At 41.1% G+C, this 15,560-nt stretch overlaps 2 protein-coding genes across 2 annotated transcripts; both read right to left on the bottom strand.

Moving 5' to 3' along the window:
- Window positions 1–938: 938 nt before the first annotated feature.
- On the bottom strand, window positions 939–1,211 carry LOC118585349 (small proline-rich protein 2D-like). The gene has a single exon (XM_036189801.1). The coding sequence runs from the start codon at window positions 1,209–1,211 to the stop codon at window positions 939–941; it is 273 nt and encodes a 90-aa protein (XP_036045694.1).
- A 10,049-nt stretch (window positions 1,212–11,260) lies between these two features.
- LOC118585346 (small proline-rich protein 2D-like) lies at window positions 11,261–11,506 on the bottom strand. The gene has a single exon (XM_036189798.1). The coding sequence runs from the start codon at window positions 11,504–11,506 to the stop codon at window positions 11,261–11,263; it is 246 nt and encodes an 81-aa protein (XP_036045691.1).
- Between the last annotated feature and the right edge of the window lie 4,054 nt (window positions 11,507–15,560).

The raw sequence follows: 15,560 nt of genomic DNA, 5'->3' as shown, positions 1-15,560 counted from the left end.
GTTCACAACTACTCCTAATATGCAAATAATTTATCTATCTGCTCACCAAGGAACCAATGGTTGAAGAAAATATGGCACCTATGAGTACTGGAATAATAATCAATCATAAAGAACAATAATACCATGTCCACTTCAGGAAAATAAATGAAACACCATATCATCAAGCTAAATATATATATATATACACTCTTCAATACAAGGTTGTCATGGATGTTACAAATCTTGAAGGAGAAAAATATAGCAAGGATAGGTTGATGTAGATGTGTAACTATAAGATCAGTTGAAGAGGAATAGTGAGAGCAAAATATGTAGGGATGTAGGGAGAAAATTTGTCCTAAAAGGCAATATCTAAATATTACCTCATCTTATTGAGTTAACATGTGCTAAAGGAGAGACTGTAGTTAGGTAGAATGAAATAATGTGCCTCTCAAACAAACAAACACCAAGTAATCTTTCTTAGACCCATAATTCAGTCAAAACCTGATTACTGCAGAATAACATGAAGATCAAAGAATAAAAATATAAGAATGGGAGAATAGAGTGAGTTTTAGAGAAAAAGAACATACAAATATGATCAAAAAAAAATTTTACTTTATTCAGGAGAGGAAACCAGAATGGTACAACCTAACCAAAGTGACTGTCAGTTTTAGAAAACATTCTCAGTGCCCAGGGAGGAAGCTGCTGCTCTTCACTCTGAATCTCAGGGGCACTGAACCAGTGTGGAGACCATTCACAGCAGCCCCTTGACAGCAGAGGCAGAACAACCTTAGGGGAACCCCTTCCCTCTCAAGAATCAACACAAACACATGCAAGGTGAAGTGTGGAGAAGATTCTTCTGCATCCATGAGAGACTTTGAAGGGAAGATGGGAGTGTTTCTACAGCAGTGTCACAGATAGATTCCTTTCTCTTCTCTTGGTCCTGGAGACAGCCGAAGCACTCACTTGCTCTTGGGTGGGCACTTTTGCTGGCAGGATGGTGGAGGCTGCACAGGAGGACATTTCTGCTGGCATGGCTGAGGCAGGCAGGGCTCAGGGCACTTTGCGGGAGGACAAGGCTCTGGGCACTGTGGGGGAGGACAAGGCTCTGGGCACTTAGGGGGAGGACAAGGCTCTGGGCACTTAGGGGGAGGACAAGGCTCTGGGCACTTAGGGGGTGGGCACACAGGAGGAGGCTGGCAGGGCTGCTTGCACTGTTGTTGTTGGTAAGACATCGTGCTGAAGTCTCAGGATCTGAAAGACATTACATGAGAGTGTTCAGGGATGATCCACACAGAGAAGACTGATTGAGACATGAAGCATCAGATCCATTTCTCTCTCAAGATTGCATATATTCCCCCTATTAATGCTTTAGAACAAGCTGGCAGTTCCCTATCCTATCAGCAATCTGTGGCACAATCTTTAGGTAATTACCTTTTTTTTTCCATGCCTCTTTGCTATGAGAAAATATTTTGTTCCAATGAAACAAATGAGGTTGCTTTCAAACAGAAACATCTTCAAGACAGGCATTCTCAGATTCTAGAACCCTGACCAATCTCAAAATCAATTCCTGCCTCCCTTGTCACATGCGATATCCCAGCAAGTTGTCTGGAGTTGCAGAATTGAGGACAGCTCAAGTAAATCTCAGGCTCAGGTTCTAATACCTGATAAGGTACAGGGCTATGAAAAGGACATAAAAAATGTATATGAAACAGAAAAATGTTCATGTCAATAACCTACCAAATTAAAAAAAAAAACCACCTATCACATTGGACTATTGTATCCACTGTTAAATTTTGGTTACTTAGTAGATACCCATCATCTCATGATCACAACAGGACTGATCACACTTACTCTCTCAAAACTGACTCCAGCATATAAGAAGACCAGAAAGATAGACCAACTCAACAAATGACACTCACCAGGTTCTCCAAAGTAGTCCAGGCCTTGAGTACCAGGAATCTGCAGTCATGCAGCAAAGGTCCTTTTTATAGGAATGGTTGCCCAGCCCAGTGGAAGTACAGATGACTGACAGTGGGCAGGTCTGAGAATTTCCCAACCAAGATGCAAATCCATGCATGACTGGCTGGACTGGGACTCTACAAAATAGGAAATATCCTTTTCCAGAACATCATCACTGTAAAGTTCTGTGACTCAGTGGGCCCTCTTGTCTTTTCAGTTTTAGCAAGAACTCCCTGGTTGTCTGAGTTGTTTCTTTGATTGAAGACAATATTTTTTTTTCCTATTAGAACTCTCTGTGTTCTGTGTAATCTGCTTCAACTCATTGATGCTCTTTGATGCATTGGCCCATTTATATTCCTGTTTCTAAGGTGTATAATCTGCCTGTGTGCTGAAAGAAGGAAAGTGTTACTAGGGACTTAAGCTATGGATTCACCTTCATCTTTGACAACCCTGTTCACAAGGACAGGTCATGTCTCCAGCCCAGTTTAATTATTTCTATAGCCATAAGAAATTGAATATGCTGTTCACAGGGGAGGCTGATGGGCCTTGACTTGTCCTGACCTTCTTCAGGACTGCCATTTCAAGCAACATATTTGGGTACATATTTAGATTCCTCTCTAACAGTAACAGTAAAACTGCTTATCATGATGGTAGAGGAACTAAAATCACACCTGCCCTAAACATGTTCTTGCTTAAGTGGTAAACATGAAAACTCACAATCTCTCACACTTCTCTTGTGGGAAGAGCTGAGAAGACCACCTATGGCTGTGGTACCCACAAATGGAACTTTCTCCAAGAACTTCTAAAACACATAGTGTACTGAATCCTTCATAAACAACACATGTGCTCATTATTACACTTGCACACAGACAAACAGATAGAGCATCATAGATAGACTGACAGACACAGACAGATGATAGAGTATCAGTCTTACATTTTAATCTGCCACATAGCAATACATATATATAATGTATATTTAGTTCTTGTGATATACCAGGAAGTTGGCTATCTTATAAAACAAACACAGAAGAAAGTAAAAATCCAGAAACTACTAAAAGGGAGAACAAAGCCGGGAGGTGATGGTGCACACCTTTAATCCCAGCACTCGGGAGGCAGAGCCAGGCGGATCTCTGTGAGTTCCAGGCCAGCCTGGGCTACCAAGTGAGTTCCAGGAAAGGTGCAAAACTACACAGAGAAACCCTGTCTCAAAAAAACAAAACAAAAAAAAGGGAGGAGAACAAAGAGTTCATAGAAGGGAAAAATATTCTCTTTGATCCTTTAAGTTGCTTTATAATTAGAGATGGAAGAATAGAATGATGAAGATGAAGCAAAGCCCTTACTAGCTCCAGCTCTGCTCTGAGAAGCACACAGATACTGAATCAACCTCAGAGAAGCATGTCAGCTTCCTGTGACTGTCAAAGCTTCAGACAGCAAGGAAGGGTTTGGAAGAGAATGCCATTGCCTGTGTCACTGAAGGGAAAGAGTCATCAGTTCTGGACCTGAGGCCAAGTACCACAAAATGTACTACCAGTGGATGGCTCATAAAGGTTAGTACACGTATCGTAGAACTAGGTGAGTAGGAGACTCACTACTCTCCACATTTGCATATCACACCTAAATCATCTTAGACAATGTCTGGACTCAGTCATGACAAATTACAAAATCGCCTACTGATCTGGGATGCCAGTATAACACAGAGTCAGTTAATGTGAGGTCCTTTTGAATACAGCACACTCAGAAGAATACAAAGGGTTAAAGAGAAACAATGCAGACAAAGCCTTATATTCTCTTTGGACATGGGAGGGCACGGTAGATTAGGGCATACAGATAGAGATGATAATGTTAAAGACTTTTTGAAAAAGCCATACGGAAATCTACTACTCTAGACCCTTACTAAAATTCATACATATGTAAAATATTCTGATGCAGTTATCTTACAACTTCAGAGGGCAGTGCAATACCACAAGTAGATACCTAATAACAACCAAGCCAATCATCAGTAGCAGTAATCACTTACCAATTTCTAGGTGCTAGCAGTTGGTATCCCAGACTACTCCCTGTAACTTCTCAGTCTTCTAGAACAACATGGTAAGACCCTATTTCTATAGACATCAATGGTTAAATCATATAACATGGAGAAATCTAGGAGGTACTCATCTGTTCACTTCATTTGTATTTATCAGTCCTCATGATATTAGAAAGTGCATGTACACTGCAGAAGAGGGCTAGTACCGAGATTATTCTGCTAAACATACAAAGCAACATAACAATTGTAATTATTTATTGTTATACTCACATCAATATATCACTCCTTCATCATCTGAGAAGCTTCTTTTTGCAGTAGAGACCCACAACTGGTAAATGAGGCTGAGAGTAAAAAGCTAGTGTTTGTTCAGCATTACCCTCACAGAGCAGTTAGCATCAAAATTGTAAGAACTAGAATTGTATGTTTTATTCACATAACCAGGCCATTTAATGTTGGAACTCATAACTACTGACACAGCATACACAAGTCATGAAAAAGCTCAAGACAGATCAAAACTCATCACACAAGAGAAGGGAAGTATGAAATCCCACCACTAGCTGAAGAGTTATTAGCAGTTGATAGGTTCTGAGAGAAGGAATGTCAGTTTTCTTCAATGATGTGACACTTGCTATGTTGAACACACTCCAGGGTAGGCCCCACTGTCTAGAATAGCTGGACTACACAAACTGGAAATGATGGGGACAAGGACAAGCAAATAGAAAGAAATCAAAGTTGGGTGGCAAGAGAAGGAAAGGCACAGTGGGGGGATGACAGTTGTGGGTAAGCCAGTGAGTGAATATCATTGGGATGTATTGGATAAAACTTTCAAAGAATTAATAAAGATGATATTTTAATGAAGGAATCATATTAAAGGGCACATGCAAGTCTCCAGAGACAAGTATCATGTGTTTGCTCTCCTATATTGAGGCAGTGGATGAAGGTGAATACAGTCCATATGCATATATTTAAGTATCATAATGAAATTCTTCACATTGATATATTTTAATTACATTATTTTTTAAATAGAGTCTACCAATTCTGAGAGCACTGGCACCAGAGTCAGAGCAGCTGAATCTCCTTCCAGGCTGAGACACCAAAGGTGAGCTCCTTCCACAGAAGTTCCATGAAGAGCAGTCACAGATGAACAGGATCACAGCACAGTTTCTCAAAGTGTGAACCTTCAAGACTGAGACATGGAACTCATGTGTGCACAAACATTAGTACACACAATGGTCCTTCCTGGCTGTCATCTTAATTAAAGTAAATATTTGGTTCTCTTAGTTTTATGATCTTTTCAGTGTAATTGACCCTGAGTTCAACCTGCATATTTTACCTGACTTCTAAGAAATTTTACGAATCAATGAAAGGCCTGAACATGAAGTTCTAATATTTTACTAGTTCCACATTTAATTTAATATTTTACTATGATATAATCTATGCCATTAAGAAAAAAGTCCCTGAAAAAAATCAAGGCTCTACATTATCATATTAATGAAACAATAACAAGAAAAAGAACATCAGATGCACCCTCACATTCCTTGGATGAAATCCTTTTTCACACATTTACATTTAACAATATTTGGCCTGTTTTATTGATCATGTCATTGGTGCTGGAAATGGTTATGGACATGGATATGGAATTCTTAGTGTGGTAATAGTAGGGAGGGTGATAATGATAGTAGAGATAGTCAGTGCTAAATGGTATCACAGCTTGTAGTGATTGTGGTTATGATTCTACTTTTGAAGATGATGGTGGGGTGTTGCAGATGGAAGTGGGGATGGTAGTGAGGGTAGTGGAAATCATGTGGATCAGCAGCTTCCATTCCTATTACTTACTAAGTACTAAATTAGATACCTTGGGACATGCCAATTATATGACACGAATTAATTCAATTATGACCAAAGGCAAGACTTTGGCATACTTATGAGTTTTCACAAGTAACAATTATAAGAAAATGTTCAACATTTGTAGCCATTAGAGAACTGGAAATCAAGCCTACACCAGAAGACCATTCTACCCATGTAAGAAAGAGTATCATCAAAATAATAACAATAATTCAACTCCTGGCAGAGGAGTGTAGGAAAAAGAACACAAACTGTCAGACTGTGAGAGAGTGGATTAACCCATCATGCATGGAAATCAGTGCAGGGTTTCCTCCAAAGAAAAAACACTAAAGCAGAACTGCCATATGATTCAACAGCATCACTTGGGTTCATATGAAAAGAAGTCAAATAGAACACACAATAGAGATGCCTGCATGTCCATCTAGAGTTCACAACTACTCGTAATATTCAAATTAAATAATTTATTTATCTGCTCACCAAGGAAAGAATGGTTGAAGAAAATATGGCACCTATGTGTACTGGATTAATAATCAGTCATAAAGAACAATGGTATCATGTCCTCTTCAGGGAAATAAATGAAACTGCTTATCATTGTTTTAAGAAAAAAAATATTCTCTTACATACAATGTTGGCATGAGTGTTTAAAATATTGGAGGAGAAAAACAACATGGATAGAGAGGTGAGGGCCTGGGATTATAGTCAGAGAGGCAACTGCACCTGGGTGCCAACTCTGGGCACCAGCCATGCCAGAGGGCCTGCCCAACTTGGCCCCAGTTTCTGGCTATTTGGTGGGCCCTGCAGGAAGGCTCCCCTTTTCCAAGACTGCAGTCAGACCCTGCAGTCTCCACACCCTGCCCCCATAGCCATTTGTCCAATACCCTGGCCACTTCCTGAGACTCAGAGACCAGCCCCCAGCTCCCATCCACCCTGGAGCTCCCATCTGGACCAGAGGACCCTCAGGTGGACACTACAACCTCAATGTGTTGCCCCCACACCTATCTGCCGGAGACCCCAGCCACTTCCAGAGACATGGAGACGAGCGTCCAACATTCCATCCTGCCCCGGAACTCCCATCTGGAACAGAGAGCCCCCAGCTCCCATCCAGCCCGGAACTCCCATCTGGACCAGAGCTTCCATCCTGTCCTGGAACTCCCATCTGGACAAGAGGAGCTCCCATCTGGACAAGATAAGGAGATCCAAGGGACTTCCTGAGACTCAGAGTCCAGCCCCACAGCTCCTATCCGGCCAGCACTCTATCTGGACCAGAGCTCCCATCTGGCCCAGAGCTTCCATCTGGACCAGAGAGAGGCTCCCTAAATCTGTCAGCTCTGTCTGGACCAAGTACACTGATAAGACCAAGAACGAACCCAAGAGGAGATGGGCAGACATCAAGGCAGAAGTACATACAACAAAATAAAGAGCAAAACAGCATCACCAGAACCTAGCCCTTCTCCAACAGCTAGACCTGAACATCATGGAATGGAAGAAGAAGAAGAAGGAGAAGGAGAAGGAGAAGGAGAAGGAGAAGGAGAAGGAGAAGGAGAAGAAGAAGAAGAAGAAGAAGAAGAAGAAGAAGAAGAAGAAGAAGAAGAAGAAGAAGAAGAAAACCTTATAAGTAACATCATGAAGAGGCTAGAGCCTTATATAGAAGAAATCAAAAATAAAGTGGAGGAACAGACAAACAAAAAATGGGAAGAATGCTATAAAAAACTAGAGGAAAGAACAATTAAAGCAGAAGAAAATAATAAGTCCCTGAAAGAAAATCATGAAAAAGCAACGAAACAGACGAGGGAAACAGTCCAAGACCTGAAGAGGGAAATAGAAAAAAATGAAGAAGACACTATCAGAAGAAATACTGGAAAGAGAAAATCTGAGGAAACAAACAGGAACTTAAGATGCAAGTATAACCAACAGAATGCAAGAGATGGAAGAGAGGATCTCTGTGTTGAAGATACATTAGAAGAAATAGATTCATCAGTCAAAGAAAACATTAAAACCAACAAAGTCATGACCCAAAATGTCCAAGAAATTTGGAACACCATGAAAAGACCAAACCTACAAATAATAGGGATAGAGGAAGGAGAAGAATACCAACTCAAAGCACAGAAAATATATTTAACAAGATCATAGAAGAAAACTTTCCCAACTTAAAGAAGGAAATGCCTATGAAGATACATGAAGCTTATAGAACACCAAACAGACTAGACCCCCAAAACAAGTCCCCTCACCACATAATAATTAAACAACTGAACGTACAGAATAAAGAAAGAATATTAAGGGCAGCAAAGGAAAAAGGCCAAGTGACTTATAAAGGCAAACCCATCAAATAACACCCGATTTCTCAATGGAGACTTTGAAAGCCAGAAGGACCTGGACAGATATAATGCAGACACTAAGAGACCATGGATGCCTGCCTAGACTAATATACCCAGCAAAACTTTCAACCATAATAGATGGAGTGGGAAAAAGTCTTCACCAACCCCACATCTGACAGAGCGCTGATATCCAGAATATATAAAGAACTCAAGAAATTAGACATCAAAATGCCCAACAGTCCAATTAAGAAATGGGCTATAGAACTAAACAGATAATTTTCAACAGAGGAAGTTCAAATGGCTGAAAGACATTTAAGGAATTGCTCAACATCCCTAATTATCCGGGAAATGCAAATCACAATGACTCTGAGATACCACCTTATACCTGTCAGAATAGCTAAGATCAAAAACACAGAAGACAGCTTATGCTGGAGAGGATGTGGAGCAAGGGGAACACTCCTCCACTGATGGTAAGAATGTAAGCTTGTACAGCCACTTTGGAAATCAATATGGTGCTTCCTTAGAAAATTGGGAATCCATCTCCCCCAAGACCCAGCTGTAGCACTCTTGGGCATACACCCAAGGAATGCTCAATGATACCACAAGGGCATTTGCTCAGCTATGTTCATATCAGCATTGTTTGTAATAGCCAGAACCTGGAAACAACCTAGATGCCCTTCAACTGAAGAATGGATAAAGAAAATATGGTACATATACTCAATGGAGTACTACTCAGCAGAGAAAAACAATGACATCATGAGGTTTGCAGGCAAATGGATGGATCTAGAAAAAAATCATCCTGAGTGAGGTAACCCAGACTCAGAAGGACAAACATGGTATGTACTCACTCATAGGAGGATACTAGATGTAAAACAAAGATGACTAGACTGCTACACAACTCCAGGGAGGCTACCTAGAAAACAGGACCCTAGGAAAGACACAGGGAGCACCCAATGACAGAGAAATGGATGAGATCTACATGAACAACCTAGATGACAGTGGGAGTAATGAAGGACAAGGTTTGAGGGAAAGAAAGCTTAGGGGAGCTGGAGATCCCAGCTTGATCAAGAACAGAAAGGGAGAATGAGGAATAACAGACCATGATAAATGAAGACCATATGAGAACAGGAATAGTCAGAGTGCTAGAGAGGTCCCCAGAAATCCACAATGATATATCCTCTGTAGTCTGCTGGCAATGGACGAGAGATAGCCTGATCTGACCTAGTCTGGTGATTAGATGGCCAAACACCCTACCGGTCAAGCTGGAACTCTCATCCAATAACTGATGGAAGTGGATGCAGAGATCCTCAGCCAGGCCCCAGGTGGAACTCCAGGTGTCTAATTGTCGAGAAAGAGGAGGGACTGTAAGAGTGTGAATTGTTGAGACCAAGATTGGAAAAAGCACAGGGACAAATACCCAAAATAATGGAAACACATGAATTATGAACCAAAAGCTGTAGAGCCCCCAGCTGGATCAGGCCCTCTGGATAAGTGAGACAATTGAATAGCTTGAACTGTTTGGGAGGCACCCAGGCTGTGGGACCGGGACCTGTCCTTAGTGCATGAGCTGGCTGTTTGGAACCTTGGGCTTACACAGGGACACTTTGCTCAGCCTGCAAGGAGGGGACTGCACCTGCCTGTACTGAATCCAAAAGGTTTAAATGAATCCTGAGGGTAGTCTTGGCCCTGGAGGAGATGGGAATGGAGGGGAGGGGATGGGGGAAGGTGGGGGTGTGGGCGGGAGGGGGGAGGACAGGGGAACCCATGGCTGATGTGTAAAATTAAAACACAAATATAATTTTAAACAAAACATTGATAAGTTGATGTAGATGTGTAACTATTAAGTTAGTAAGGGGGACAACTGAGAGCAAAATACTGTGAGTATAGGGACAAAATGTGTTCTAAGTGGCACATTCATGTTTGGATACAGCATAATCTTTTTTTATAATTTTTTATTTTAAAAAAATTTTCTTTCCTTTTACATACCAAGCCCTATTCCCCCTCCCTTCATTTCTCCAACTCCCTCCACACCTTCCCCTATCCCAACCCCATTTCCTCTTCAAAGCGGGTTAGGCCTCCCTTGGGTAGTCAACACAGGCTGGCATACCAAGTTGGGGCCGGGCCTAGCCGCTCCCTGCTGCATCAAGGTTGAGTAAGGCATTGAACTCTAGGGAATAGACTCTACAAATCAATTCACATGCCCAGGATAATCCTGATCCTAATGCCAGGGGACCCACAAACAAATCAAGCTATGAAACTTTCACCCACATTCAGAGTGCCTAGTGTGATCCTAGGCAGGCTCCCCAGCTGTCAGTCCAGAGTCCATGAGCACACATTAGCTTGGGTCAGCATCTCTGTAGTTTTTCCCATCATGATCCTGACCCCTGTTGCACTCAGATGGGTGCCTACCTAATTGTCATCATAGAACCTACATCCAGTAACTGATGGAAGCAGATGCAGAGACCCACAGCAAAGCACTCGGCCAAGATCCTAGAGTTCAGCTGAAGAGAGGGAGGAAGGATTAAAACAGCACAACCTTCTTAAGTGAGCATTTGCTAAAGGAGAATTGTTGTTATACAGAATGAAATAACGTGTCTCTCAAGCAATAAACACTAAGTAATCTTTGTTATGACCCAAAATTCAGTCAAAACCTGATTACAGCAGAATGACCTGGGGATCAAAGAATAAAAATAAAAGGAACAAGAGCATATCAGGAAGGTAATAGAGTGAGTTTCAGGGAAAAAAAAAGAACACATGGCCACTGTCAACGAGATTGTACTTTATTCAGGAGATGAAACCAGAGTGGCAACAACCTAACCAAGATGACTCTCAGTTTTAGAAAACCTCCTCTGAGTGACCCAGGAAAAAGCTGTTGCTCTTCACTCTGAGTCTCAGGGGCACAGAACCAGTGTGGAGATCATCCTCAGCAGTCCCTTGACAGGAGAGACAGAACAACCTCAGGGGAATGCCTTCCCTATGAGGAATCAACACAGACACCTGGAGGGTGGAGGGTGGAGGTTGGAGAAGATTCTTCTGCATCCATGAGAGACTTTGAAGAGAAAATGGGAGTGTTTCCATGGAAGCCTCAGAGATAGATTTTCTTCTCCTCTCTTGGTCCTGTTGACTGCCAAAGCACTCACTTGCTCTTGGGTGGGCACTTTTGCTGGCAAGGTGAAGGAGGTTGCACAGGAGGACATTTCTGCTGGCATGGCTGAGAGGGGCAGGGCTCAGGGCACTTTGGGGGAGGACAAGGCTCTGGGCACTGTGGAGGAGGACAAGGCTCTGGACACTTTGGGGGAGGACAGGGCTCTGGGCACTGTGGGGGTGGGCACACAGGAGGAGGCTGGCAGGGCTGCTTGCACTGTTGTTGTTGGTAAGACATCGTGCTGAAGTCTCAGGATCTGAAAGACATTACATGAGAGTGTTCAGGGATGATCCACACAGAGAAGACTGATAGAGGCATGGAACATCGGATCCATTTCTCTCTCCAGGCATGCACATAATCCCCTATTCTTGCTTTAGAACATTCTGACTTTTTCCTCTCTGTCAGCAATATGTTGCACTAGCCTTAGGAAATCCCTTTTGTTTCATGCATTTTCTAGAACAAAATATTTTGTTCAAATGAAACAAATAAGGCAATTTTCACACAGAGATATCTTTGACAGACAGCCTCAAGTTCTAGAACCCTGAGTAAGGCCAGGGCCGATTCCTGCCTCCCTTGTCACTTGTACATCCCAGCAGGTTGTCTGATGTTGCAGAGTAGAGGACAGCTCAGGTCAATCCCAGGTTCTAATACCTGCTAAGGTATAAGGCCATGGAAAGGACACCAAATGATGCATTTGAAACAGAAATATACTGTGTTCAACTGCATATCAAACTAAAAGAAAAGCTACCACATGTAATTCCTAAAACTTGATTGCAACACATAACAAGGCCATAAAGACAGACCAACTCAACAAATGATACTCACCAGGTTCTCCAAAGTAGGCTAGGACTTGGGTACCAGGAGTCTGCAGTCATGCAGCCAAGAACCTCTTTATAGGACTAGCTGCCCAGCCCAGTGGAAGCAGAGCTAACTGACAGTGGGCAGGTCCAAGAATTTCCCAACAAAAATGCAAATCCATGTGTGACTGACTTGACTGGGATTCTACAAAATAGGAAATATCTGTTCTTGGACATCATCACTGTAAAGTGCTGTGACTCAGTGGGCTCTCCTGTCTTTTCAGTTTCAGAAAGATTCCTCTGGTTGTCTAAGTTGTCTTTCTTGATTGAAGACAATATTTCTTTTCTCTGTTAAAACTCTCATGTGTCCTCACTTATATGCCCTATTTGTTACACCTCAGCTTATTGGTATTCTTTGGTGCATAAGCCCATTTCTATGCCATGTCAAAGGAAATATCTGGGTATCTATTCTGACTCACCTCTTAGAATGATCACAAAACTACTTGTCAGGACAGTTGTCTTAGTTAGGGGTACCACTGTGACAATGAACCAGCATGACCAAAGAGCATGTTGGAGAGGAAGGGGTTTGTTTGGCTTACACTTTCACATTGTAGTTCAACTGTGAAGGAAGTCAGCACAGGAGCTCAAACAGGGCAGGCACCTTGAGTCAGGAGGTGATGTAGAGGCCATGGACGGGTGCTGCTTAGTAATTTGCTCCTCAAGGTTTGTTCACCCTGCTTTCTTATAGAATGCAGGACCACCAGCCTAGGGATGGCATCACCAACAATGGGCTGAGCCTTCCCCCATCAATCACTAATTTGGAAAATGCTCTACATGCTAGCCTCAGCCTGATCTGATGAGGGCATTTACTCATTCCAAGTTTCTACCCCTCAGGTGACTATAGTTTGTGCCAATTGACATAAATCTAGTTAGTACAACAGCAGAGGACTTTTTATCATACCTTCCCTAATGTGTTCTTTCTTAGGTGCTTAACATGAAAACTCAAAAATTCCTCACAGTTCACTTATGTGAAGAGCTGGTGAGACCATACAACTGAAGTTTCTGTGTGAACTTCCAAAGGACACAGAATACTGAATCTTTCACATACTGCACACACACACACATACACACATACACACACTGCAGAGGCAGGGGAGGGAGCAAGGAACACAGATCATCAGTCTTACACGTTAATCTGCCACCTAGCTACATATATCAATTACTGATTCTCTGAGGCTTTCATAATGAATCATAACTGCATAAAAACTGACAGAGTGAATTAAAACTTCAGTGTTCTATAATACATGATTGGGGTTTTTTTTCATGTTTTACCATACATATCATACACTACTAAAAAAAAAATTCTTGGCAATATAACATTTTAGAACAGTATCATCTAAATCATATGACACATGCATTTTAACTTTAAGGACATTGTTGAAAATATCTGAACTTTTATTTAATATCATCAAAACATTCAAACTGTAATAAAATATATTTAAGCATGGTAACAATTTCATTTTTCAGTATATTCTTAAAAGGATAAACCATGTACACAGAAATTTTCTAAGTTAGTTTTGTTTTCTAGTCTCTGTCCTATATACTCTCCATGTAAATGTCAACAACAAATGGCTAACTTAACATTAATACACATGATGCATTGCTATTTGGCCATTTGAAAAATGAAGCCATTTAATTTTTAATAAACAAACACAGCAGGATGAAAAGTTAACATTCTTTAGACAGGAAGAGGAAGACAAATATTGTGTAATTTCATTCATATTTTGACACTAAGAAGTTGATATCACAAAGACTGATAGGAATATATTAGTTTCCATGGGAACATTGTGGGTAAGAGATGGATATGGAAAGTTTTTCTGAAAGAGTACTAAGCTACAACTGAATGCAAAAATAAGTTCCATGAGGTATTTTACATTGTAAAAATTCTACAAGAAAGAATTTTAAGTATCTTCATCATAAAAGACAGCAAGTATTTTCGGTGAGAACTACAATGACCTTGGCTTGAATGTTCAGCAATGTTTCCATTCATCGTACTACCCCTCATTATGTACAGTAGGGTAAAATTACACTCATAAATTGAAAGGAAATCTCCAATTAAAATATTTCAGCTGTCTATTTTTATATTTTTAAAGTCCCTTAAACACAATAATATATACAGATAGAAGTGAAAATAATGGTACTCCAAACAGATGAAATCAGAAGGCATCCTTGAGAACATGACCAGCATCTGGAACAGAAACCCTAAATCCAAACATAGAGGAGCTAAGAGTATCACTACTAGTAAACAAGGGAAACAATCCACTGAGAAAATGCAGCTGTAATTATATGTACTGAGTGTTGGTTTACAAAATTTCATTAAATAAGCACTGATAGACATGAAGAGAGAGATTCACCCAGATACAAGAATAAATCTCTTGTATATCCACTGTCACCCACAGATAGTCTTCCAGACCAAAACACAAAAGGAGCAACAACAAAAACCACTCAGAATTCAACTGTGTAATAGATCTTGTTTATGTGACACACATCTACAGAATAAGCTACACACCAGCTACAAAATGTATGGTCTTATTAGGAACCCATATAATGCTCCTAAGATACATCACATTTTAGGACACAGAGCAAAACTTACAAACATAAAAGTTACTTTCTGTGTTTTATCATGCCATAATGGAAAAAATAGAAACCAACAGGAATAGGAATACTTTAAAATTATACAAACACATGAGGATTAAAAAATTCACTCTTAAATGATTAAAGATCAAAGCAAGGGATAAAACTAAGTTCCTAGAACTAAACCTACAGTAACATGACACATAGCAAAGGGAGTTTATTGCTAGATACGCCTGCAATATCCAATGAGGGATTATTATCTAAAATACATGGAGAACAAAAGCAACAACGACAGAAGAAAAACACCTCAAGTGCACCGAGAGATAGCTCAGTGGTTAAGAGCATTTTACTGCTCCTGTAAGGCATCTGAAGTCACCTCCCAAGATGCACATCTACCAGATGGCAACTTCCTTGTCTCCATCACAGGAATCTGGTACCCTCTTCTGGCATAGATAGGAACTGCACTCACATGCCTGAAACCACACACAGACACATACAGATACACATAAATAATGGAATAATAAGGAAGTATCATCGACTGGAGAAGAGAGAGGGAGGCCAGTATAAAAGGGGAAGGAGGGACAAGGGACAAACAACATCAAGTATTTTTATAGAACCTCAAGGAATCAAATTACTTTTACTGCACACACGCACAGTGTGTGTGTGTGTGTGTGTGTGTGTGTGTGTGTGTGTGTGTGTGTGTGTGTGTGAGAGAGAGAGAGAGAGAGAGAGAGAGAGACAGACAGACAGACAGACAGACAGACAGGACAGGACAGTAAGGACACAAGACTCTCATGTCTCCAGCTGTCTCTGACCTGAAATCTTCTTTCCTATAGTCTACCTTTCATGGTTCCATGAAA

The sequence above is a fragment of the Onychomys torridus genome, chromosome 6, assembly GCF_903995425.1.
Source record: "Onychomys torridus chromosome 6, mOncTor1.1, whole genome shotgun sequence".
Lineage (NCBI taxonomy): Eukaryota > Metazoa > Chordata > Mammalia > Rodentia > Cricetidae > Onychomys > Onychomys torridus.
The sequence above is the reverse complement of the archived record's forward strand: the minus strand, read 5'-3'. Positions and strand labels throughout refer to the sequence as shown.

Coding starts and splice junctions, on each gene's coding strand:
- LOC118585349 (XM_036189801.1), bottom strand. CDS start 1,211: ATGTCTTACCAACAACAACAGTGCAAGCAGCCCTGCCAGCCTCCTCCT.
- LOC118585346 (XM_036189798.1), bottom strand. CDS start 11,506: ATGTCTTACCAACAACAACAGTGCAAGCAGCCCTGCCAGCCTCCTCCT.